Source organism: Anastrepha ludens, chromosome 4 (genome assembly GCF_028408465.1).
Source record: "Anastrepha ludens isolate Willacy chromosome 4, idAnaLude1.1, whole genome shotgun sequence".
NCBI lineage: Eukaryota > Metazoa > Arthropoda > Insecta > Diptera > Tephritidae > Anastrepha > Anastrepha ludens.
The window spans coordinates 129,092,669-129,120,138 of record NC_071500.1 but is presented as its reverse complement, the minus strand read 5'-3'; the positions used below and the strand labels follow the sequence as shown (position 1 = coordinate 129,120,138).

Sequence of the window (27,470 nt, the reverse complement as noted above, 5' to 3'; positions counted from 1 at the left end):
TGTCTTCCAATGCGTTAATTGAAGCAGACTTGTCTGAATAGACATGAGCTTTAACATATCCCCACAAAAAATAATCTAAAGGCGTTATATCGTCCAATTGACAGGTCCCGAACGTGAAATCAAAGGTTCACCGAACTCGCCTCTCAAGAAGTCCATTGTTACGCGTGCTGTGTTGCATGAGGCACCGTCTTGCTGAAACCACATGTCATGCAAGTTAAGCTCTTGCATTTTGGGCAAAAAAAAGTTGGATATCATTTCACGGTAGCGCTCACCATTCACAGTTACGTTACGATTCGCAGCATCTTTGAAGAAGTACGGTCCAATGATACCTCCAGCCCATAAACCGCACCAAACTGTGACCTTTTCTGGATACATTGGTAGCTCTAGCAATTCTTCTGGCTGATCTTCACTCCAAAATCGACAATTCTGCTTATTTACGTACCCATTGATCCAAAAATGAGCTTCGACGCTGAACACAATTTTTCGATAAAAAAGTGGATCTTCGGCCAACTTTCCAAGAGCCCATTCACCAAAAATTCTGCGTTGCGGTAGGTCGTTCGGCTTCAATTCTTGCACCAGCTGTATTTTGTAAGGCTTCACACCAAAATCCTTTTGCAAAATTTTCCACGTTGTTGAGTAACAGAGGCCCAATTGCTGCGAACGGCGACGAATCGATAATTGATGGTCATCATTAACACTGGCCGGAACAGCTGCGATATTTTCTTCAGTTCGCAATCTACGAAAGCGTGTTGGTGGTTTGATGTCCAATAATGTAAATTTGGTTCTAAATTTAGTCACAATAGCTCGAATAGCCGCTTCAGTGGGTCGATTAAACTGACCATAAAATGGAAGAAGCGCGCGATAAACTTTCAAAACAGAACACTCATTTTTATAATAAAATTCAATGATGTGCAGGCGTTGTTCGTTTGTAAGACGATTCATGGGGAAATTATAGACCAAACTGAAGATGTTTGACAATGAAACAAAACACGAAACGTGCGTCAGCTGTTTAAACCAACTGTTTAAAAAGATAATAGCTAAAAAATCACCCGTTATATTCTTATTGCAAGGCTTGACTTTCCTTTGGCAGAGGATGCAGGTGCAGGTCATTCCTGGATGGGAGCAACAGAACCAGCGGTACGAATTACAGCGACAGCGGGCGATGACGGCAGCAGCAGCGACGGTGACAATGATGAGAACAGCGGCGAGTATTGCAGCAGCGATAACTGTGACAGCGGACAGTGATAGCGATGGAGGCGACGAACTGCAAATAAGCAGCGGTGAATTCCGCGGGTTTTTTAAGCAAAACTGCTTCTTAGCGGCAACGCGGCACTGAGAACGGTTTTTATTTATTTAATTTTATTTTTGTATGTTTCAAGCTTTTATTTTAACGGATTTTTGAAACTTAAATTTTTCTTATTTCGGTTTAAAACTGTTATATGTTATGTATACCACTGGGGCCGATTGCATATGTACCGAACTGTTTTAACCGCAATAACTATTTATTTTGGCTAATTATTTATTTACTAGCTTTTCACTTAAGTGCAAAATTTTGTTCACCGCCACTTTGGTTTGTGCCTACATATATATACCATGTACTTTACATATGCATGCACTTGTTTCGATTTTATTTTATTTTTTCTTTGGAAATGTAGGTATACGAGTATACTGAACTCTTTTTCGTCACTGCACTTGACGCGAAAATGGACTTGCAAATAACTCGCGCAGACAGTTGTTGCACTATTACTTAGCACTTGTATTTTTATATGGTTATTGTTTTTTGTATTTGGAAAAAATTTCCGTATTGATTGTGTTCACCAATATATTTTTTAGCACAAACGGATTATTTATTAATTTTACGTTTGTTATTTTAATTATTTTTTCACCCACTTATTCCCTGGTCGTGCGCCAAAATCTTAAGCTTTTTTAAGATCGAAAATTACTTTATAATTATTTGTCACTTTCTTTTGGGTGTGCGCGAACCAACAAATTGCCTGTTGACTACTTTCGTTTAAAATGAAAATGCGAGCGCGTTTGATGTTACTTTACAAGTGTTCGCTTTATTCTTTAGCTCATGTTTTCATAGTCTTAGCTTAATGGATTAAATCTAGGTTATCGAATTCAAAAATGATAATAATAATAATTATAATTATGATTAAATAAATTAAATTATTAATTAAAAAATTAATAACTACAACGACTTTTGGCGTAACACATGGGTCTCTTCAGTCTTGGGAACAGGAAAAAGTGGCAGGGGGGCAAATCTGGTGAATACGGTGGGAGAGGCATGATAACGGTGTGGTTTTTGACCAAATAATCTCTCAAAAGCAAAGACGAGTAAGAAGCTGCATTGTCATGATGCGAAAGCTATGCATTTTTTTCCCCCCAATTCCGGGCGTTTTTTTCGTATTGCTTCACGCAAACGGCGCACAACTTCAAGGTAATACTACTTATATACCGTGCCACGTTATGGTCAGAACTCCTGTTGTACTACGCCATGGTAATCCAATAAAACTTAGGAAGAAGAATAAGCATTAAATTGCATTCTAAAAGGAGCATCCATTCCATAAACAGTTTTAGCAATACCCGCAAAAAACAGTTCATTACAACGGAAAATGCGTTAGGGAACATTAAAATTAATTTTATTGGGAAGATACGGACAATCTATTGAGCCCGCACAAATATCGAAGGCAAAACACATGGACAATAGAACACGCATAGACTCTGAGGACATTAGGTTTATTAATAAGCAACGAGACCGATAGGATGGGAACAACGATCAACGAATATCATCGAGCGCAAAGCAAAACGCACAAAAGCTCTCTGAACAGACTCTAATAATATAGACTGCATGAAACGGTCTCCAAATGAATACCGCGTATTCTAACCTGGACCGAACTAAGGACGAATACTACAGTTTGAGAGTATAGGGATCAGAAAACGAAGCACTATGTCGACGAATAAAGGCTAACATTGCGAACGATTGGGAAATAATAAAGTTTATGTGGGTGGTGAAGTTGAGCTTTGCGCAAAAATAAACACCCAGATCCTTTAATTAACTAATTGACTCTAGCGGCTAGTTCGAGATGTAGTAAGCTGTTGGAACAACATTAAAAACTTTCGCATACGAAGTATAGTTACATTTAGTAATGTTTAGGAAGAAACGATTACGCACACACCAACTACATAAAAGTTATTCAACTCACACTGGAGAATGGATGAATCTTCCGGACATTTAATTTCATAATAGATGCGTATAGAAGAAAATTACACAATGAAAAACAGGAAAAAATGTCGTTAATGAAGAGGATAAATAGTAGCGGACCTAGGACACTACCTTAAGGAACACCAGACGAAGCAATATAAGAGTAAGACGATACATCATCAAGTCGAACGACACAATTCTTATTATTTAGGTAGGAAATTAACCACTTAAGAAATTGAGAGTGAAAGACGAAACGCTCAAGTTTAGCAATTAATATTGGATGAGATACCCTACCAAAAGCCTTAGAGAAATCTGTATAGATCGCATCGATTTGAAGACCTCTTTGAAATGTTTCCAAACAGTCCTCCGTAAAGACAGCAAAATTTGTTAATATAGATCTGCCCGGAATAAACCCATGTTGATTGGGACATCACAAATGTTTAACAGCAAAGTATATTTTGTCACTAACTCTATACTAAAATAATTTCGATAGTTTGGGAATCGGCATATAATTTTCAATATTATTTTTATTGCCGCTTTTAAGAATTGACGTAATGTAAGTTAATTTTCAGTCTTGAATGAAAACACCGGCGGAAAGTGACATGTTGAAAATGTGCTTTAAAGGCGTAATCAAAGCTGGGCAACTTTTAATTAGAATAACCGATAGACCATCAACATCGGTGCTAGTGGAAGACTTAAGCTGATTTATGCCAACAATGTCATCCTCTTCAGTCAAATTTAATTTCCCAAAGTTGATGGAAGTATCTAAATTAGACAGGATATCTTGAGCAAACTCAAAATCCATATTGCCTGAAAAAAAAATTGAAGAAAAAAAATTAGCAAAGAGATTGACAGCATCAGAAATGGAATTAGCTGAGACCTCTTTAAGATGAACTGTCGCAAGTATATTTGAATAGTTTTTCTTAGATTTTATGTAACTCCAAAAGGATTTTGTTGGATTACATTTAATATTGCTCTCTACACTACGAATATAATTTCGGTACAAAGATTAATTGAGCTTATTGAATTTACTTCTGTAAAACACATACCGCTTACGAAAATCGGCATCATTAGAATAATTTTTTTTCTTATAAAATTTTTTCTTCAAGATCCTTAAACGTTTGTGTTCTTTAGAGAACCACGGCCGTTTCAAAGGCTTAGTACTTAACATTGGGATGTGACTCACGCAAGTTTCAGATATTACAGTTTTAAAAATATAAATACCTATATAAAATAATAACAGCCAGCCACATCCACATTTTCAAATTGCCGAGACCAATCCATTGCAAACAAATTATTGTATTCAATAAAATTACAACGAGAGTAGTTAAAGCAACGGTTGGACTATTACTTTGAAGTTCAAAATATTTAAAAAATTCAATTTCTAACACCAGCGGACTATGATGGCGAATTCTGGGACGAACTTCGCTGCCACACGCTTTATGCCCAAAATTTCCGAAAAGATTGCATGGCATGAGCCAACCAATATGCCGACATCATCAGCAACTTCTCTAATTGTGATTCGACGATTCTCCATAACTATTTTCTCCACCGGTGCTGGGGCGAGCATCGTCATCACACTTCGTATACCTATATATGTATATACTTGTGCACTTTATATTCGCAGACTTATTCAGTTTAAAAAATTCACCACAATTAATTCAGGCGATCATCAACGACGACACTATCGACCCTTTTAACGCTCTGCATCCACGGAATCATCGTCATTCTCAGGCTCATCAACGGCATCAGTATCCATTTCATCAATGCTGCCTGTTCCTATTTTCTCGAAGGTGCACACCTCTTGTAACAAATTGCTGTTACTGCTGATATTATTGTTGGTTTCATCGATTGCATCCGAAGACTTTGATTTTGCGTCATCAAACTTTTGCAAAGTAGTAGATTTACCGCTTTCAAATTTGTCGCAAGCTCCAAGTTGTCGGATTTGGCGGCTTCAGCCTCATTTCTATCCATTTTCAATTCATGTGTTATTTCGCGATCGTCGTCGGCTCATGTCGGCTCAGTTTCTTTTCTCAGTTTGCATAAATTTGGAAAAACACAAAAAATCTAAAAGTTTGTTTACTTTATGTATGTACTTTTTGTTAAGCCGATACATTTTCAACACTAGATTTACCAGCTATTTAAATATACCTATTTCTACCAAAACCAGTCAAAATGACTGGTGTATAAGAAAAACTGCTTATTGTGACTTCCAGTATTTATCCTCTCCTAAAAAAATACATAAAAAGTTGAACAATATTAGTTGTAATAAATAAATGAATTTATAGACATCGTCAAATAGCAAAATACTTAATTGTTTACAGTTTGTCGGTCACAATTTCTACATAGGTAGATTTTCATGTGTTATGTTGAGTCCAATTTAGTATAGGGTTTTTCAGTAAGAGCGCTTCAACTTTTGAACTTTTTTGAATAAAACACAAACGGTTTGACTTTTTTAACTAATTTTTTTTTTATTATCGAGTTTGAACATATACATTTAAGTATGAAATTCCATTTCTTTTGCATGACTACCGCGTGCACGTTTTACGAAGTCCCAATTTTCGAACACTCTTTTGCATAAATCGGCCGAAATTCCAGCAATTTCGCGTTCAATATTGGCTCTGAGCTCACAAATCGTCGCCGGCTTGTTACTGTAGACCAATGACTTCACATAACCCCAAAACGGGACGGCTTGTTAAATGGACCGTAAAATGGCCGTAATGCTCTTAAAGTAGCGGCAACAGAACGATTATTTTCATAAAAAATTGGCACGATTTGCAATCGTTGCTCAAGTGTGTAGCGTTCCATGATGAAATGTATACTAATGAAGTTTACAAATGACAAGCGAAAAATAAAAAATATTGCGTCGTTCGCCCTCCCTATCGGAAAAAAGTTGAAGCGCACCTATTAAACAACCCTATATTAGTTTAAAATACTTTAATGTTTTTCAACTCATGTTATTCGTTATAATTTTCTGTGAAAATAAGTAGGTTTTGTTTGAAATAATTGTTTATATATAGGGAATAGTTTGTAAATAATTGGAAAGAAAAATTGTAACTTTTCAATTGAAGCAGCAAATTTCATTATTGTTTTGGACAATTATTGGATTAAGGACTCTCCCCGCAACATTAAGGATACAGGACTCTCCCCGCAGCGAATTTATAGCCGCCTTCAAGATTCTTCCCGCATTATTGGTTCTTCCTGCATATTAAGGATTCTCCCCGCAACATTTTTGGTCCGCATATATTTTTTTTGCATGTCTTACAAATATTTGTTGTCTGATTATTATTACAATATTCTATTTGGAATCATTTGCGACTAGAAACCGTGACAATTGTAGTTGGAAAATCATATTCGTGTAGTTTTTGCCGTGAAGTCTGAAATTTTGAAGCAAGTTCTTTTACTAATGTAAATGCGTGCCGCCGACAGTCGGTTCTACGTTACCGGAACGACCCAGATTTACTATATATCTAAACAGATAGTCTATAAGAATGTGAAATATTTTCTCCTGTTGTGTTGTTTATTCCGACTATATTATAAAACGATACAGTTTCAGGTAATTTCTTAGCAGCTTTATCAATTTTGATGTGTTTAGTTGGTATAAGCACTTTTTTATTTGGTTTGCTTTTATAAACGGTTAGTGTGCATCTATTGGATTGGTACTACAAGGTTGAGAAACGTGGAGTTTTTGAAAATTCCCTTTTGTTTGCACGTATTGTTCCAAGCAACGAAGTATTTTTAGATCTTAATTTTAAGGCCAAAGGAATACTTTGGTATACGTTTCAAGAAGTTTCATTACAACAAACTCGCTCAGGAGGTTGGTACATTTCGAGACTCGACTTTTTCTAAATACGTTAGCCACATTTTGTCTCTACCTTAGACGACAGCCAAAAATTTATGCCAAATTTATGTGCTTTGTTTGGCATATACGAAGTAAATCTGTATCTGGCCTTCGTTGAAAACAGTTGCTCATCCACGTCAATATGAGCTCCCGGTTTGAAGCAGTTTTGGATGTTTTCAATAACTTTGTCCCAAACTGCTGAAAATAGAGCATCCGTCTCTTTGCAAGCGTTGACTCCTCTGACATCCGTACAAATCTGACATCAATACAAATACTTATATGTTTCAAAATATGGTTGTAATAGGAACACAATAGCGGCTGTAGTAGGTACACACACGGCTCAATGCCGATAACTATACGAACGAAGCCACTTGGCGATATATTCCTCATGATTCCTCCGAAATCACACGTTTCTGCATAGAAACATGCACCAGTCATTTTGACTGGTACTGGTATAAATGTCAATAGCAAAAAATATCTTTGTTATTAATATATATAAAGCATCATTTCGGAAAGCAATTGTTATATGTAGTAGGAATTTTGAATTGAAATCGCACAACCAGTCAAAATTACTGCTCTGGTAAATCTAGTGTTAAATATAGCTATAGAACAATGAGTTGATGTGAAATTTCATGATATTTGGAAGAATCACTCTGAAACTTTTATTTTATATATGGATTAACTATCCTGATGTAATGTGGCAGACGGTATTAAGCGGATTAGTGAACATCTGATTTGCTTATTGGATAGTTTTGTCAGTAATAGGCAACAAATACGTGTATTATCTGCCCTGATACTAAGAAATTTCTCACATCCAAAAGACTACGTCTTCACATTCGGTTGCGGGCGTCAGACAAGGAAGCATCATTTCTCAGTTACTGCTTTTGATTGTAATTGACGAAATCTTATATAATGCACTTTGTTGAGCAACTAAACGATTTGGATTATGCTGACGACATCGTACTTTTCTCAAGTACACAGTCTCATTTGTTGTCAAAACTGAATGATTTGCGTGACCACGTTTAATTGATTTTGCTTTCATAATATTTATTTTGAGACCGTATCTTAATATAAATGCTACCCAGCCTTACGATATTAGCATTGATGGCCGACAGATTGAAGAAGTGGAAGAGTTCACGTATCTTCGAAGCCAAATTACTGCAAATGGTGGCGCTTTCACTGATATAACAGCAAGATTAAACAAAGCAAAAGCAACTTTGCAATGCTCAAAAAAGTGTGGTCTCCAAGCAGCTTACGGAGAAAACGAAAATACGAATTTTTATTATCAAACAGGTCTTATTGTATGGTTGCGAATCTTGGTCAGCATCAGTGGAGATTGTGTTTAAACTGCAAACGTTTGTAAATCGATGCCTCCGCACAATAATACGCGCTTGGTGGCCAGAAAATTTGATAGTGAACCCTGAATTGCAATGAAGGTGTAATCAAGTTACAATCGTCGTCGAAATCTGTAAGAGGAAGTGGGTATGGATTGGATACACCCTCAGAAAACCAGCCCAAGAAATACCAACGGTGGCCTTATAACGGGATCCACAAGGGTATAGACGCAGGGGAAAACCGAGAGGATCCTGGCGACGTTGCCTGCATGACGAAATAACTCGCAACAATCTCAACTGGACTCAATTGAGGCAAAATGCAAGCGATGGAAATATGTGGAAATCATTAACTTTGGCACTATGTGCGACATAATCGGCGTTTAAGCCAATAATAATAATAATACTATTTAAAAATTTTTTTAATTGCAATTTCTCAAACTGCTCCGAAATATCAAAACAATTAATGTCATTTCGAACGTGCTAGTGCAAACTATCATTGCATCCAGTCTTTTTTGTTCTTCTCTTTAAAAGCTTCATCATATTTCATTCTCAATAGATATTAACTGTAATTTTTCGAAATTGTTACCATCGAAAATTCCCCTAATTCGTTTAAATTATGAGAATGAAGTCTAGTTGTCAATACGTATTAGTTATACTTAAGTCCTGAGATAATTGCGAATTAAGTCGTTATTCTCGACGCTGGTGGTCTGTCTAAGCTATTATAATTCGTTTACGTGTGGAAACACACTATTGGTATTACCTTCCAGCAATTATTACTTCACTCAGTGTTCCTCCATAAACATTCGCATCGAGTAGACAAAATTCGACCGCTTATAAATAAATATAAATACTTATATACACTTAAAATTTCTCGCATATAACTTAAGTAATTCTGCAGACTCTATCCCTTAACTTCCATAATTCTATGTACACATTCATTTAGATTCATTAAATTACCAAAAAATTAAATCATGGAATAATAAAATCCTTCCATTAATGCATATTTTTTTAATAGATTTTAAAAAAACTTTCGTACTTTTGTACACATATGTAGATAACATGTTCTAAGACGTGTTTACCGGACTTCGAGCTCAAACTAAAAACATTCTACACCGAGCATTTGCACACGGACGAAGAAATCCGATTGGTACTGGATGGTTCCGGATATTTCGATGTCAGAGAGTAAGTTAATACACTTTTGTTTTTATGAACAGTCAGTTATAGAATATGGTGAAGCTATAAGTTATAAAAAAAATACTTCAGATAATACGTTAGATTTTTAGCTAGTAGTCAAACTTTTGAATCTTTAAATCCTGTGTTTATACGATTAATGCCACATATACTCTTCTGCACTCTCAAAATAACTGATGTTATGTTTTTTGTTTTCAAACGCTTAGCTTTCCAACACGTCTCAAAAACCAAAAGGTTTAATAACTTCAACCGTAGCCTCAGTATTAGGCCTCTTTTTTTCGCCAAAACTTATGCAGCAAGTGGCGAATAGATGAAGCAAATGAATATATGTCGGAAGCGCAGAAAGAGAACTGCCTTTAACTGCATATGTTGGTAAGGTAGTGCGGCCTAATGAACTATAGCCATACTCGCTAGCGGCGAATCTTACTCGATAACTTTGTTGTTGCTTTCGTACCCACGCCATTGTTTCAAACGTGCCCATGCTCGGGTAACATTGCATGTTTTTAACTTAAGTTTGAAAAAATGTTCCTCGTGTATGCCGCGCTTTATACGATTTTAGTTTTGCCTGAGGCAGTGCTGCCATAAGTTCAGATTTATCTTCACAATTATGATTTTTTCACAAATAATCGGAAAAATCTCGAAATTGCTATTTTAAAACAAAATATCTCGCAGTACTTGTAAATTCCATGGGAAATTTCTAATTTTTTACAAATATTTCTTATGACATTCGAAAGTTGGTAAACTGGATATCTACATATGTGATGTGTCAAAAAGTCCCTTCGTACATAATAAGCGTAGCGTAACTTTAAATGAGAAAATTCTGAAATCGAATTCGTTTAAATATTTTCCCACTTTTCAATATGAATCTTTCTCTCAAACATTCCAAGTGGCGCTTGATCAGATGATGCCATTGTCCACACTTCTGCGCCATACGTTACGATGGGCATGATGAGAGCCTTGTACAGTGTTAGTTTTATTCGTCCGTGCATGTTGATAAGAGAGATTCTATGTTTGGATTTCGAGGCTAACATAGTTATCGGTGTTAATGCTAGTTCTTAAATATACGAAGTCTTTTACAACCTCGAAATCATAACTGTCAACAGTGACGTGGGTGCCGATACGCGAGTGAGCCGACTGTTTGTTTGACGACAGGAGGTACTTTGTTTTGTCCTCGTTCACCACCAGACCCATTTGCTTTTCCTCTTTATCCAGTTTGGAGAAAGCAGATCTAACAGCGCGGTTGTCAAGGCCGCTGATGTCAATATCATCGGCATACGCCAACAATTGTATATATATGCATATATTTGGCGCGCACACCCTTTTTGGATGTTTGCCGAGCTCCTCCTCCTATTTCTGGTGTGCGTCTTGATGTTGTTCCACAAATGGAGGGGCCTACAGTTTCAAGCCGACTCCGAACGGCAGATATTTTTATGAGGAGCTTTTTCATGGCAGAAATACACTCGGAGGTTTGCCATTGCCTGCCGAGGGGCGACCGCTATTAGAAAAATGTTTTTTTTTTTATTAATTTTGCTTTCACCGAGATTCGAACCAACGAACTCTCTGTGAATTCGGAATGGTAGTCACGCACCAACCCATTCGGCTACGGCGGCCGCCTCACAATTACAAACAATTGTATGCTCCAATAAAATATTGTGCCTGAGCTATTATGTTCTGCGGCTCGTAGGATCCTTTCCAACATCAGCTTAAAAAAGACACACGATAACGAGTCACCCTGTCTGAAACCTCGTTTGGTATCAAACAGCTCGGAGAGGTCCTTCCCAATTCTGACGGCGCTGCTGGTATTGAGCAACGTTATCTTGCATAGCCCTACTAATTTTTTAAGGATACCAAATCCAGACACCACGGCATATAGGTAACTCCTTTTCGTACTGTCGAATGCAGCTTTGAAGTCGATGAAAGGATGGTGTGTGTCGATTCTCCTTTCATGGGTCTTTTCCATGACTTGGTGTATTGTAAATATGTATCTGGTCGATGGTGGACTTTCTAGGTTTAAAGCTACACCGATAAGGTCTAATTAGTTGGTTGATGGTGGGCTTTAGCCTTTCACACAATACGCTCGCTACAACCATATAGACAATATTTAGAAGACTAATCCCGCGGTAATTGGCACAGATTGCAAGATCACCCTTCTTATGGATTGGACAGAGCACACTTAAATTTCAATCGGCAGGCATACTTTCATCCGACCATATTTGGCAGCTTCTCGCAGTCATGTTTGAATAGCTCAGCCGGCAGTCCGTCGGCGCCCGCGGCTTTGTTGTTTTCTTGCCGCATTATCGCTATTCTCACCTCGTCATGGTCGTGTAGCGGAATGATAATTCCGTCGCCAATGATCGAGATATCGGGATCCTCACATTCTCTGTGACATGCGCAGCTGTCACTATGTATTTAACAGATTCGATGAGTCTTCCCTCTATAATTTAAGTATGCTCTGGATCTCAGTCATCAGATCGCCGTCTTTGTTCTTACAGGAAAACGTCCCGGTCTTAAAACCTTCTGTAAGCTGCCGAACTTTCTGGTAGAATTTTCGAGAGTTGTTCCTATTGGCCAGCATCTCAAGCTCTTCGCACTCACGTATTTCGGCCTCTCGTTTCTTCTTTCGGATAATACGTCTCTCTTCCTTTTTTAGCTCCCGGTGACGATTCCACATGACTTGCGTTGCGCCTGATCGTAGCGTAGCTCTATAGACAACATCTTTTCTTTCTGCAGTAGCATAACATTCCTCGTCGTACCAACTGTTTTTCGGGTTCGCCGAATTTCGATTTCGTCTTCAGCGGCGGTACGTAGAGAGCGATAAATGTTGCTCCATTGCTCGTGCATGCCAGTTTATTGGGCAGTATTCTCTTAGAGCAGGAGTGAGAGTCGAGTGGCGAATCCTCTGGCTGGCTGGTCGAACATTCAACAAGGTAATGATCCGAATCGATGTTGGACCCACGGATCGTACGTTCATCTAAAACACTAGAAGCGTGTCTTCCATCTATCATAAGACGATAGATCGATCACGATTCGATAAGTTTCACGTTTTCCGATCAGGAGACAGCCACGTTGCTTGGTGTATTTTCTTATGCTGGAATCTGGTGCTGCAGACAACCATGATTCGGGCCCCAGCGAAGTCAATCAGTTTTTGTCCGTTACCGGATGTTTCGTTGTGCAGGCTGAATTTTCCGACTGTGGGACTAAAAATTCCCTTCTTGCCCACCGTGTCGTTGAAGTCGCCAAGAACGACCTTTATGTCGTGCCGGTCGCATCGTCCTTCTCTTCCGTCGGGGCGTAGGCACAAATGAGCGATATGTTGAAAATTTTTACTTGATGCGAATTATTGCGAGACTCTTGTACACCGGATTGAGCAAAATTACTTGACGGCGAAGTGTTCCGACGGGAGTTCGGAAGCTATCCAGAGGATACTTGGGCTAATCCCGGAAGTTGTGAGTCGCTCGAACCATATGTAGAAGAATCCCTAGTGACTGGCGATCAGTCACTTCAGTTTGTAAATTTTTATGTACATATATGAATATAAAAACAATAATGGATTCACCATTTTGTTTTTGCAATATAAAATAATCTAGAGTTTTTGTTATAATTAAATAAATATGTTATAATATAATTATAGTGGTTGTAAGAGAGAGATTTTACTTTAACTTTTTTAAATTTATCTTTTCAAATATTTGAGGCCAAACTCCAAATTAATCCAATGCCATAACGGAATCGGAATAACTATATTTATTTATATGAAACAACAAAAATATACAGATATTCTAAAATAAAAAATATCAATGAATAACAAAAATGTAATTGGATTGTGGCATAAAGGGATATAATGAGATTATATATGTATGTATAATATAATATATTATTTGATGATCATGAGGGATATCATATTATGCTGTAGTTTGCATTGAATTCTATTAGAGCTCTAAGGCTGGGTGCATTATGTGGATAATGAGAATGAGTTGCAATAACTAAAGGCTGTAATAAGCCATTTGGTACGCGAGATTCCGGTGAAAATTAAGCTCATTTTTGGAAATAGTAACATATTTCATACATTTTCGTAACCTTATGGATGTTATACTAGCTACAACGGGAAACGAAGTACTTCTTATGCAATATACTGAATAATATAATCTTTTACAGTTTGATTTATCTGATTAAGGTAATGCTTATTCAGTGACGTGATACGAAAATACTTATACACTCAGCTTTTGAAAAAACTTTTTTATGTCCCTGCTGGGATTGCTCGATTCGCTTATTTTTAATAAATTTGTAGAAAACTTGGACACATTTTAAGCACCAGAAACGAATAAAAAAACTTCTTAAAACTACTTAATTTTGTTTAAAAGTACGTTCTCCTCTTCAGTTTTTGTCCACCCAAGTAAAGGATGAAGGAAAGAGAAGAGGATTTGATATACTTTCACCAGCATGTTACAAAACTCATCGCATATACGTGGGTGCATAGACAACCTAGAAGGTGGCGCAAAATAATCATCCAATTGTGACAATTGCCTATCTGTTTGTACACTGCAGCTGCCTAGTTCACAGGTGCAAAAATTACACATTCGAAAATTCACAAATTTTCAAAAATTATAAATCTTCCGATAGGGTGATTAATTTTGAGCTACCTTGTATTAAATAAATATATAATTGGTCTTATTGATAAACGCAGGACCTCAGAAAAATGTGAACCCATGGGAATTTCGTCAGCAAGCACTTCAAAAAGCAACTATTTAGCATTAATGACAAATGTATTGCTTTATGTCTTATATGGAATACATTGAACATCTATTGCAAATGTTTATTTATAAAAAAAATCGTTACCTAAATTTTGCGAAAAAGCTTCTTTTCATTATAAAACATTTCCTTAGATTCTTTAGCATGAAGAAATTCTCTGACACCTTATTTCAGAAAAAAAAAGATTTAACCTAAACCAAAAAAAAAATTTGTTTTCTTTTATTAATATTTTATTACTTATATTAAGTTCTGTAGAATGTATAAAAACATTAAAGAGTGCTTAAAATGAAGGTGCAAATAACAGCTTCAATCTAAAAATTTTACCAAATAATGAAGTTCGCATTCAAGCAGAAAATTTACAAATATATAACCAATTACACCATATGTTAAAAGAAAAAGGAACGAAGTTGTATACATTTAGACCAAAAAGTGAAAGAGGATATAAAGTAGTCTTATGTCCATATGTACGACTCTACAGACCAAGAAGAAATTAAAAAAGAACTAAACGATAAAGGCCACAAAGTACCTAACATTACTAATATACAAAGAACAACAAAAAAACCACTATCATTATTTTTCATCGAACTACAAGCAAGTTATAACAACAAAGACATTTACAATATAAACAAGCTAATGAACTGCATAGTCACCTTTGAGGCACCTCACCATAAGCGCATCATTTCACAGTGCACGAAATGCTAGAAATATGGTCATACAAAAAATTATTGTACAAGAGATCCAGTATGCGTGAAATGCGCTGGTAGACATCTATCAATAGAATGTAAAAACCAAATAAAGGAAGTTAAATCCGCCTTATGTGGAGGTAACCATACCGCCAACTACAAAGGATGCGAAATTTATAAAGCACTTAAAGTCCAAAGATTTCCACCTCTGCGTAATAAAGAACCAACATTAAATACAAATAAAAATAATACGCCAATAACAACAGCCGTAACAAACATAATTCCCGGAGTCAGCTATGCTGATGTTGCATCTTCTTCAAGGGAACATAAAGCAGAACAGGACAGACTAACAAATCTGAAAAAAACAATGATATCGAAAAGCTTAAAGACATGGTAAAATCCCTAGTCAACCAGATGACAAATATGATGAATATAAAGGGTGGCGCAAAATTAACTATTCAACTTTTTACTAAAAAAAAAAATTATTTTGAATGACGGAAATCTTTATTTTGACCCTTACGTGCTCCATTGCTTGTCTGTTTGTATGCTGCAGCTGTCTAGCTCACAAGTGTCAAATATGATTGCCGTAGGACGATATTTGCAAATATTATAAATCTTTCCATAATTGATTAATTTTGCGCCACCTGTTAATTACAATGCTTTTAAAGAATATGAATGGACAAAAGTGAAAATATTAAATAAAATATTATCTGCATAAAATATTATTTTGAGTTGTAGGCGCAAATGCATGGAATGTAGATGGATAATGTATCCAAATGGGAGACGCAGAAACTTACAAGGCTTTGAAATGATATAATTACAATATTATAATATGATTAGTAGAAGTGAACGATGCATCGAGCATAACTTCCAAGTCCATAGTTTCATTAAATGACAGACGACAATTAGATTTAAAATGAAAGATATGAAATGAAACGAAAATGAATAATACATATACATACATATAACACATGGGCCTAAAATGAAAACACGTTTTTTTTTTGTTAAAAATTAGCTTTATTCATCAACATCATTCTCACGAAGAACAATACAGTCATTTCAGCGCCGCTCTAACATCACAATACCAATTTTGTAGAACGATTTACTTTTCGATTCAAAATAGGCCTCAGTTTCAGCGACAACCTCTTCATTCGGTCGAAATCTCTTACCGACGAGAATTTTTTACAGGTCTGCGAACATCCAGTAGTCGCTGGGAGCCAAATCTAGCGAATACGGTGGATGTGGGAGCAATTCGAAGTTCAATTCATGTAGTTTTGTCATTGTCTTGCTATCATAAACACATTCCTATTTTTGGTCAACGGTGAGCAAACGTGGCACCCACTTTGAACAGAGCTCTCTTATAGTCAAATGCTCATGCAATATAGAGCCAACACGTTCTTTTGATATCTACGATGTCAGCTAACTCACGAAACTTCACTTTTCGATATTTTGTGAATTTTTTGATGCATTGTGGTATTATTGTTAAGTCAGCAAACCATTGTTTCATTGTGGTTTCTGGCGGAGCGTAGTCCCCATAAAACTTTTCAAACCAATGCTTTGATTGAACTCTAGTTTTCCCCATTAAGAAGCAGTGAAAATTGTTTTGAAAATAACAAAAGTAGCGTCACTCTTAGCACAATCAATTTGAACAGCTGTCTTTTTAAGCTTAGTATGTAGTACTAACTGAAAAAGAGGTGAATGCAATAAAACTAGTGCCATCTATGCGTCAGGCCTGTGATTTCTCACCCCATGTGTTATGAGTTTGGTAATAGCTACATATTTTGAACTATTGCTGAGCATTGAGGCAAGATCGATGCGTTGCAAATGAGCACATTTTTATGGACGACCATAAAAATCGATTTCTTCATATACATATATTATTTTTAGCTTTAATTATTATTTTTAAGTATATTTTACGTTGTATTGCACAATTGCGCCTAGTATATATAAGAATATTAACGGATGATTTTTTAGCAATTATCTTTTTAAACAGTTGGCTTAAACAGCTGACGCACGTTTCGTGTTTTGTTTCACTGTCAAACATCTTCAGTTTGGTCTATAATTTAACCATGAATAACAAACGAACACCGCTTGCAAATCATTGAATTTTATTATAAAAATGCGTATTCTGTTAAGAAAGTTTAAGATCCACTTTTTTATCGAAAAATTGTGTTTAGCAACGAAGCGCATTTTTGGATCAATGGGTACGTAAATATGCAGAATTGTCAATTTTGGAGTGAAGATCAGCCAGAAGAATTGTTAAAGTTACCAATGTATCCAGAAAAGGTCACAGTTTGGTGCGGTTTATGGGCTTGGAGGTATCATTGGACCGTACTTCTTCAAAGATGCTGCGAATCGCAAGCTAACTGTGAATGGTGAGCGCTACCATGAAATGATATCCAACTGCTTTTTGCCCAAAATCCAAGAGCTTAACTTGCATGACATGTGGTTTCAGCAAGACGGTGCCTCATGCCACACAGCACGCGTAACAATGGACTTGTTGAGAGGTGAGTTCGGTGAATATTTTATTTCACGTTCGGAACCTGTCAATTGGACACCCAGATCGTGCGATGTAACGCCTTTAGATTATTTTTTGTGGGGATATGTTAAAGCCCATGTCTATTCAGACAAGTCTGCTTCAATTAACACATTGGAAGACAGACAACATTAAATCATTTATATGTGAGATACCGACCGAAACATTGGAAAGAGTATGCCAAAATTGGACTAAGCGGATGGACCATTTGAAACGCGGTCAGGTCAACATTTGCATGAAATAAACTTCAAACATTAAATGATATGAACTGTACCATCGATTTAAATAAAAATTGCATGCATTTTTCTGAATTTCGCGTGTGTGTTTTTGAAACTTTCCTATAGCTCTTAAAAAATCACCCTTTATAATTGGCGTGTACACCCTTTTTGGGTGTTTGGCCAAGCTCCTACTCTTATTTGTGGTGTACTTCTTGATGTTGTTCCACAAATGGAGGGGCCTACAGTTTTAAGCCGACTCCGAACGGCAGATATTTTTATGAGGAGCTTTTTCATGGCAGAAATACACTCGGAGGTTTGCCATTGCCTGCCGAGGGGCGACCGCTATTAGAAAAATATTTTGGTGTTTCACCGAGATTCGAACCGCCGTTCTCTCTGTGAATTGCGAATGGTAGTCACGCAACAACCCATTCGGCTATGGCGGCTTAAAAAAATAGGTATCGGGGATGTGTAGCACGTAGGAAACCGTACATATCCGAAATCAACAGAAATAAACGTATGGGTTTTGCAAACGGATATGTTAACAAGCCTCCAGAATTTTGGGAACGTGTTCTATTTTTCAAATATTGCATATTTGGTGGTAAAGGAAGAAAACTAGTGTGGCGAAAGTGCGGTACCGCGGTCGAAAAATAAAATCTTGTACCAACTGTGAAGCATGCCTGTATAACACACATCACTAATAGTGCAACCCGCTCCAATCCTCAGATCTCAATCTCACTGAGCATTTGTAGGATTTACTAGCGCGCAGGATCCGTCAGCACAGCATAACCTCCAAGGAAATGCTTAAAGTCGTAAGAATAAATGAATGGAGCAAAATTACCAAAGATAATACTTTTAAATTGACCCATTCCGTGCCACATCAACTTGCGGAGCTCCTAACGCGGAAAGGTTATCACACAAGTTAATAACACCTTATTTTGTTTTTGTTAAATATGAATATTTTAACCGTGTATTGCAATGTACGAATACTTTTTCTGCTTCGTTGAAGTGAAGTTTTTTGTTTTTGTTTTGTGAACTTTCATTTTTTTAAAAGATGAACTTAGGAAAAAATGTATAGAAATTGTAGAAAAATTACTGACTAAACATTTCTCATAAAAGTTTAACAGTTTTAGTGTTTTTTTACAATGAATTTCTTAATATATTGCTTTCATTTCTTTGTGTACGGATACTTTTTCTGGCAAGTGTATATAATAATGATACTTCAAAAGACGCGCCTAGATATAGTTTTAAAATAAAAATTTTACAAATTTAGATTCTTTCAGGTTTCACACCTTACTCAAAACTCTTAACAATTATATGTGAAAAAATTACATCATTTAAATGTCCACCATGAGCACGTCTACAGGAAAAATACACCAAAAAGTTAATTCATAAATGCCTAGTTGATATCGATGATTATTCAGCAACACTTTGCGCTACAGCAAGAACGAATCAGTTTCTTGAAAAAAAATCAGGAATTTTGCGATATGTTCTTGAAGATCGACAATTTTCATAATAAGTTTCCGTTTTATATATATAATTGGCGTGTACACCCTTTTTGGGTGTTTGGTCGAGCTCCTCCTCCTATTTGAGGCGTGCGTCTTGATGTTGTTTCACAAATGGAGGGACCTACTGTTTCAAGGCGACTCCGAAGTGCAGATATTTTATGAGGAGCTTTTTCATAGCAGAAATACACTCGGAGGTTTGTCATTGCCTGCCGAGGGGTATTTATATGTGAGATACCGGCCGAAACATTGGAAAGAGTATGCCAAAATTGTACTAAGCGGATGGACCATTTGAAGCGCAGTCGCGGTCAACATTTGGATGAAATAATCTTCAAACATTAAAATATATGGACTTTAGTATCGATTTAAATAAAAATTTCATGCATTTTTTTTGAATACTCTATATATAAAAAACTTTCTATTGTTTGATGTTTCTTTCTTAGCAAAATTTCAGGGTTGGCATAATTATACTTGTATATATATGTATGTCATATCTGTTTCACTTTTCACCCAAATTAAATAGTTAGTCATAAATCACAAAAAATTGCTGTTCTACCACGATTTTGATACACAGCTGCACTACATAACGCACAAGCGCCTCCAACGAATGCACATATTGCTTTGATTATCACTATAGTTTTATACAGAACTGAACAGTACTAGTAGTTGTACATGTAGTCGTTATGTAAATGTATAACCCTTTTCATGAATTTTAGATTTCATATGCGCAAATTCACAGAAAAAAAATGTTTGAAATTATGAATTGATGTATGTACGAGGTGTGTTTAAAAAGTATCGTGAATTTTGAATTTTCGCAGGTTACGTATATGTGAAATTCGATTATTTTGTGCCGACGAGTCCGGCCATTTATAACGTTCAGTTAATTGTTGACAGTTGCTTTGCTTGCATGTGTTTGGGCTCGTCTTCGATTTTTACTTATTCAAAAAGATGGATCAAAGAACCTGCACAATGTTCTCAGAAGGCCGAGAAGATGTGAACGACGAAAAGCCGGACGTTCGAGTACTTCAACAACAGACGAAAAAATTGATGAAGTGACTAATATGGTATTGGCCAATTGTCGAATTACTGTTAGAGAAGTTGCTGAGGGCCTAGACATATCGATTGGCTCGTGCCATTCGATTTTTTTCAATGATTTGGGCATGAGACCGGTCGCTGCAAAATTCATGCCAAAACTGCTCAGTTTCGACCAAAAGCAGCATCGCATGCACATTGCTAATGAGATGTTGGACTCTGTCCGCGACGACCCAAATTTTCTCCTTTGGCCAAAAACAACACACTAATGATGTCACAACCACCTTATTCCCTAGATCTGGCCCCTGTGACTTTTTCTTGTTCCCGAAACTGAACAGGGTCATGAAAGGACGACGCTACGCTACGGTTGACGAGATAAAGACGGCATCGAAGGAGGAGCTGAACAAGATAAAACAAAATAGGAAAAACGTTGGCACAAGTGCATAATATCTCATGGGGATTACTTTGAAGGAGGGAAAATAGATATTAATGAATAAATAAATAACATATTGGGAACACCTTAAGCGCTTTATTTAAAGGTGGTGGCACTAGACCAACAACAATGTTTTGTACCTTTGATTGTCATCGCAAAGTAGAAAACAAAGAATGAATTTTGCTTTGGAGTGGACGACTGCGCCTTTCCTCCAACAACACTTTAAGTCTGTAATATATCTGCAAATCCCGTAGCTGATCCTGGGGAAGCTGAAACAGCTCATTTACTTTCCAGCGCTCTGACGCTTTCTTCTACGGACGGAAGTAATATGGTTAATTCGGATGCAAATCTGAAAAGTACCATTGCTCTAACGGATATGAAGAAAGCGACTGTTCCGGGAAGCAATTTGGTGGAACCAGATGTGGTTATGACGCAGATAGCCCCTGCCCGTCAAGTCACCGCATCCGAGAAAACCAAACAAAGCTATGCCGACTGCGACTCAAACTGGAGCTGCGGCTCTTCTGCTTTCATCCACCCCTGTAATCGAAGCTGTCAAGAGGAACAGATCTGATGATGAGCCATCGGATCTGGTCAACTTGACAGATGAGGCAATGGTGAGCGCAACGGTTAGCAAAGGGAAGAAGAAAAGGGGGAAGGACAACAAACCTGAATCCGAAGTAATAAACCTGGGGCAACAGATAGCATTGACTGCAGGAGGAGCTTCTTGCAGCAATCAAGTACCTGGTAGTAAAGCCAACAAACCCAGGGAAACGAGAGCTGCAGAAGCTAATAATGTAGGAGCGAGCGCAAAACCGGGTGCCCCTAGTTATCCACAATCGTCCGCCGGAGGGAACTATACTGCAGCAGCTGCTAGTGGTATGATGTCTCAAAAACAATTGGACTTTGTCGACGATCAAGTTTAGGAAGCTGCGGCGAAGTCGAAAGATCTTCATCGATTCGAAGAATGTAAGCTTGTCATCCGGCAAACGAACAAAATTTAAAAACTGGTGAGCCGCAAGGGGTCATCTCTAGGCTCCATACCTTGAACGAAAGACTGGATACGACACACTGGAGATCATACCAATATACCAAAGCGGGGACGGATACTAGATATGGAAACGCTTCCCACCTGGTTCTTGGTGTGGTCATCCGGTCTAAGTATGGAATGCGCCTGTATCTGAATTGTGGAAGGGTACAAGTTACTGTTCTTATTTCAGCCATGGGCAAGGTCTAAAAATTAAGTTGTGACTGTCCATATGACACGAAACATTTTTCACAGATTAACTTGCAGCAGCATAGCACAGTGGAACGTCGGTTCGAATCTCGGCGAAAGATCAAAATTAAGAAAAGGTTTTTTCTAATAGCGGTCGCCCCTCGGCAGTCAATGGCAAACCTCCGAGTGTATTTCTAAAAAGCTCTTCATAAAAAATATCTGCCGCTCGGAGTCGGCTTGAGACTGTAGGTCACTCCATTTGTGGAACAACATCAAGACGCACACCAAAAATATGAGGACGAGCTCGGGCAAACACTCAAAGAGTGTGTACGCGCCAATTGTATATATAGCATAGCGGCTACTGTGCTCTTATCCCGCAGCCAAGCGAAATTACACACAAATCCTCACATAATATTATTACAAGAACCGTGTATTATTATGCCGAAAACCGCCGATTGCAATTTGTTAAGAGAATTCTGTTGTCAAGACTTAGTTGCAGCTAAGATAAAGTATCGACTAGATGGTAAAGAGGTAGAGACAATCGTTGTCTCGACCTATTTTCCCTGCGACTCTATTATCCCTCCCTCCACGAGGGAGGCTATGAAACTCGTAAGATACGCTGAATCAATGGAATTAGACGTTATTGTGGAATGCGCTCATGGACTTCATTCTGTCATATCGCTTAGTTATACAGAACGTTAGCACCAGCCCGACCTTCGTAACAAGCTGAAAGCAAGAAGTGATTGATATAATATTATCTAACTGCTTTTGCATGATGAAAATAAAAAATTTTAGGTTTTTTCGCGGGCAAGCGTCATGCATCTGACACGCACACATATAAACTGCTGGACAGCAAATGCATGAGCGTGTCGCCGTAGCTTTATTGGCCAAGGCTCCATCGACCAATCTGATCAGGCCAGTATAACTACCAGCAGACGTGATTGGTTCATTGCATCTAGGATAGTTTACGAGGAAGCGATAAGGTTCACTTTCTCGTAATTCGAAAAAAAGTCCCAGGATCCAATGGAATTTACCCAATCATGCTCAAGCATGGCGAAGAACAAATAATGAAGGTTCTGAAAATAATATTTGCGGCATGTCTTGCGCGCGTTTAAGTTCCACAATCGTGGCGTTGTGTGAATGTTGTAATTGTCCCAAAGACAGGTAAGGACAACTATGCCTTACCAAAAAGATTCAGACCTATAAGTCTTACATCGTTTATGCTTCAAAATCTGTAACGTATGGTCGAGAAGCACATTAGGGCGAGGGTTTTAAGTCAAAACCCTCTCAATGTCAGACAACGCGCTAACCAAAGTGGAAAATCTTGTGAATCTACACGAGTGCTTCAGCATCATCGAAAACGGATTGGAAACAAGGGAGTACACTCTTGGAGTGTTTGGGGACATTGCAGGTGCTTTTAACAATACTACCTTTGAATCTATGTGCTCTTCTATCAGAAGGCATGGAGTAGAATGGATTCACTCTATGCTATCAAAGAGACTGCTTATTATAGATGGAGGAAGCGATGAAGGAGTCAAGTAGGAGGTTAAGAAGGGCTGCCCACAAATCAGAGTATTCTCTCCCTACTTTGGTCCTTTGTTGTGGATTCTCTTCTTAAGAATTTGCAGGAAATGGAATACGTCCAAGCTTATGCGGATGATGTGTGCGTACTAATCTCAAGACCGTCACTAGTAGCTATATGCAATAAAATGCAGGTAGTACTAGGCAAGATTGGTCTTTCAGTGAATCCTATAAGAAATGCCTTGGTACTTTTCACTACCAAACGCAATACGGAAGGTTTGTTACTACCAACCTTGGAAGGAGTAACACTGCAACTGCCTTCTGCCTACTTAGGGGTAATCCTAGATATAAGTTAACCTGGAGGATGCACGTCGAGAAGAAGTTGTCTCGACATCACCCTGATTACACCCATTATCACATACGCCTCCGTAGTGTGGTAGAAAGCTACTATGGTTAACTCCATAGTAAAACCCCTAACTAGACTACAGAGAAGTGTGTGCTTGGGTGTCGCAGGTGCTATGAGTATGACATCTGGCCGTTCTGAACTGCAAATTAAAATCCGGAAGGAAGCAATGAAGGCGGCGTATAGACTCAAGTCAAACGGAGTTTGGGGAAACGAAGAACACACTGCCCACTGTCAGATTTACACCAGTTGTCGGAGCGATGCGCACTGTTCTCGATTCCAACGGACAATCGGGTGCCTTACGTTAGCTTCGGTAAGAAGTATGACGTTTTGATCCCAGATAGAGGTCAATGGTTAAGTCCAGAGAACCTATTAACGGGACTTCAGCACACTTTCTACACCGACGGATCCAAAACCAGTGAGGGTAGCGGATCTGGATGGTACTTAGACGAAGACACTAAGTACTCCTACTCCTGGATACTGCGGTATTACAGAGAATGAATAAGCTGATAAACTGACTAATGAAGGCTCTTCAACCACACCACTGGGCCCTGAACCTTTTCTCGGGGTCAATTCTTCATCGGCAGAGTAACTAAGTGCTTTGTGAAAGAACCAAACGGGAAATTAACGACACTTTTCCTAAAACTTAGCAGAATGGACCTGAGAGTACTGGTAAGTGAAATCACAGGGCACAACGCCTTTGGTCAGCACATGGCAACCATGGGAATCATTGTCTTGTCGCGAAAATGAGTGCACAGAACTTTCTCTTCAGTTGTCCGGCGTTCTCTAGAATCAGACTTGGGCTGTTGGGGTGCGATGTTCTGAGCATGGATAAAGTTCATACTCTTCCTTTTCCGGATTTCTTAAGATTCATCAATGAATCCAAAAGATTCGCGGAAGAGTGACCTCCAACCAATTGCCCGTCTTACCATCCATATAATATCTCTCCTGTTTCTCTATTCCTTCCACTGTAATCTATACGGGTGCAGTACTATGGTGTCTTCCTGACTGAGTGCTTGGACTCGTCCAACCCCTCACAAATCTATTCTAATCTATCTTTAAAATTGCTAGTAATATTTTAATATACGGAAATTAACAACATTAGCAAATTATGGACGCAAAACTTAACAAAATAATAAAGTGGTCAAACGAGATAAATAAATTTTAATAAAATAAACAGTTGTTCGTTATGGCGCGCATATTTTCATGGCTGCCAGATAACAACAATTAACCTCTCAAATAAATATATGTTTTTTTAAGTAAAAGTTTAAGGGACAATAAGTTTTTTAATAATTTTTTGCGAACTACTGAGAGTATTTACTATCTTAAAATAAATTACATATCAAAAGTGATGCAACAAAAAAAACAAAAAAAAAAAAACATGACGGCACTACAGCTGCTCAAACGTCGCTCCTTTAATTTCCGCCGTGGAATGCACAGCCTCTTGCAATCAACTGAAATCAACCAAACAAAAAATTATCTTTAAAATAAGTTTCTTACCAATTTAAAAAAAAACACAAAAAAACATTTTAAGTGAAAAAGAAAAAAATTACACTTTTTTCAGCGTATTTCGAGAGAAATGCGATTAAAATTTTCAGTCTTACTCATCTTTCGTTCGACGCACATCACTTCACTGACTTTATAGGAAGCCTGAAGTCATGCTATCGCCAAGATAATTTCGTTCATAAGAACGTGTGTATTTTAATATTTAAAAGACGTCAATGTATTTATACTATAAGGAATAAATTTGGTTATAGGTGTATATTTTGATCACCAATGAGCGTTTTAAGCCTGATAGTAGGAATTACCCGCGAAAAACCCAAATGGATTTACGGAAAATCATATTCTAGGGATCAAAATAAGAAACTTTGCCGAAGGAACCATACCTCTAAAACGAATTCTGATGTCCCCGAATTTGGGTCGAACGAAAAATCCCACTTTGACCCATTTAGAGTGCTCCAATCGAGTCCAAATGTATGACCGACCCCCACTAACTTTGGACGGCCGATCCACCCAAGCCAGTGGCACACCCCCTGAAACTCCCCTGGGGGGTTTCCCATACAATCGTTTCAAAATATCACCATTTTTGGCCTTTGCATGAGAAAAGAAACTAAAAAGTTCGACCCAAATTGGGGGACATCAGAATTAGTTTTAGAGGTATGGTTCCTTTGGCAAAGTTTCTTATTTTGATCACTATAATATGATTTTCACAGAGCAATGGGCGATTTTTTTGCCTCCCCACAAATCGATCCGGCCTAATATATATATACATATATATATATATAGATATACATATAAACATGTACATATATGTACATACGAGGATTGTTATTCACATATTTTTGAAAATAGTGTTATTGTTTTTCAAAATATTCCCCTTTATGAACAACACACTTGTGTTTTCGTTTTGAAGCGCGAACACACTTTTTTTTACTATACGGTGATCATGCAAAATCTTTTTGATGCTGAGTATGCTAGTTACCAAGAATGAGTGTGTTCGCAGCTCTCAATAATTGCTACGAAATTGTGGCATTGTTACTTTTTTGAAGGTATTCTGCGCTGAATGTTTTGTTTGAAAACATGGAAACATGGACCAATAAGCTCGTTTCTTTTGAACTTAATTTTGAACTAAAAATAATAAGTAAACAATATTAAACATTCAGAGTAGTATTAAGTGAGAACTTTTATCTTTCAATTAAACGCATAACGTTCACATTGTTGCAGACATTTTGTGACAAAACGCGATTTCTTCTCTTAAAAACACAGTCCACATTCGGCTCGATTTCAAATTTGTATAATTCATCAACTTCAAAAATTGAAACAATTCGTACATAACACAAACGTAAATGTTTTTGTTTTTTTCGCAGTGCAACAGATGATTGGATTCGCATAGCAGTGGAGAAAGGTGATTTAATAATCATACCAGCTGGCATATACCATCGATTTACATTGGACTTAAATGTAATATGCACATGTACGTAGGAGTTAGCGATATAATATCTAAAAACTTCTAATTTCCCTTTCAGAATTACATCAGAGCAAAACGATATTTTGTAGGTGAGCCCATTTGGCAGCCTTTTAATCGGCCGGCTGATGGTATGGAGTGTCGGCAGAAATATTTGCGGAAACAAGCTGAAGGATTTTAATATTTAAAGAATAAGAAGAGAACACGTTATTGAAAAACTAATAATAAATAATAAACAATGAATAAGTGGGATAAATGAAAAAGCACATTTTTTCTCTTAATATAGGTAGGTAGGTACGTGATATGGTTGAGGTGCCAGTCTGGCACTCCTCAAGTTGCACTGCAGCGCCGTTCTGACACCATTATGATACCTCCAACAGGCAGATGTCTACAGCCAGTCAGAGTTGTTGATATAATGGAGAAGATTGATGGGATTTAGGTTGGTGCACTGCCCCAGGTTGACGAAAAAAGGAGCACCCAGTGATCTTAATCTAGCTGCCAAACCCGGACATTTACAGAGAAAGTGCTCAACAGTCTCCTTCTCTGAAAGGTCCCCACAGCTTCTGCAATGGGGGTTAAATGGTAACCCTAGCTTTTCTGCGTGTGTGCCGATCGTGCAGTGACCGGTAAACACAGCTAAGATTTTG

General features: G+C 37.6%; 1 protein-coding gene across 4 annotated transcripts in view; it reads left to right on the top strand.

Moving 5' to 3' along the window:
- Nucleotides 1-27,101, top strand: part of LOC128861181 (acireductone dioxygenase) — a 59,206-nt gene extending 32,105 nt beyond the window's left edge. For all 4 annotated transcript variants that reach the window (XM_054099113.1, XM_054099111.1, XM_054099110.1 and 1 more), the window contains 3 exons: nt 9,435-9,562; nt 26,726-26,819; nt 26,885-27,101. In XM_054099113.1, the coding sequence (XP_053955088.1) occupies nt 9,435-9,562; nt 26,726-26,819; nt 26,885-27,004 (342 nt within the window). In that variant the 3' untranslated portion in view covers nt 27,005-27,101. The remainder of the gene's footprint in view (nt 1-9,434; nt 9,563-26,725; nt 26,820-26,884) is intronic.
- Nucleotides 27,102-27,470: the final 369 nt, after the last annotated feature.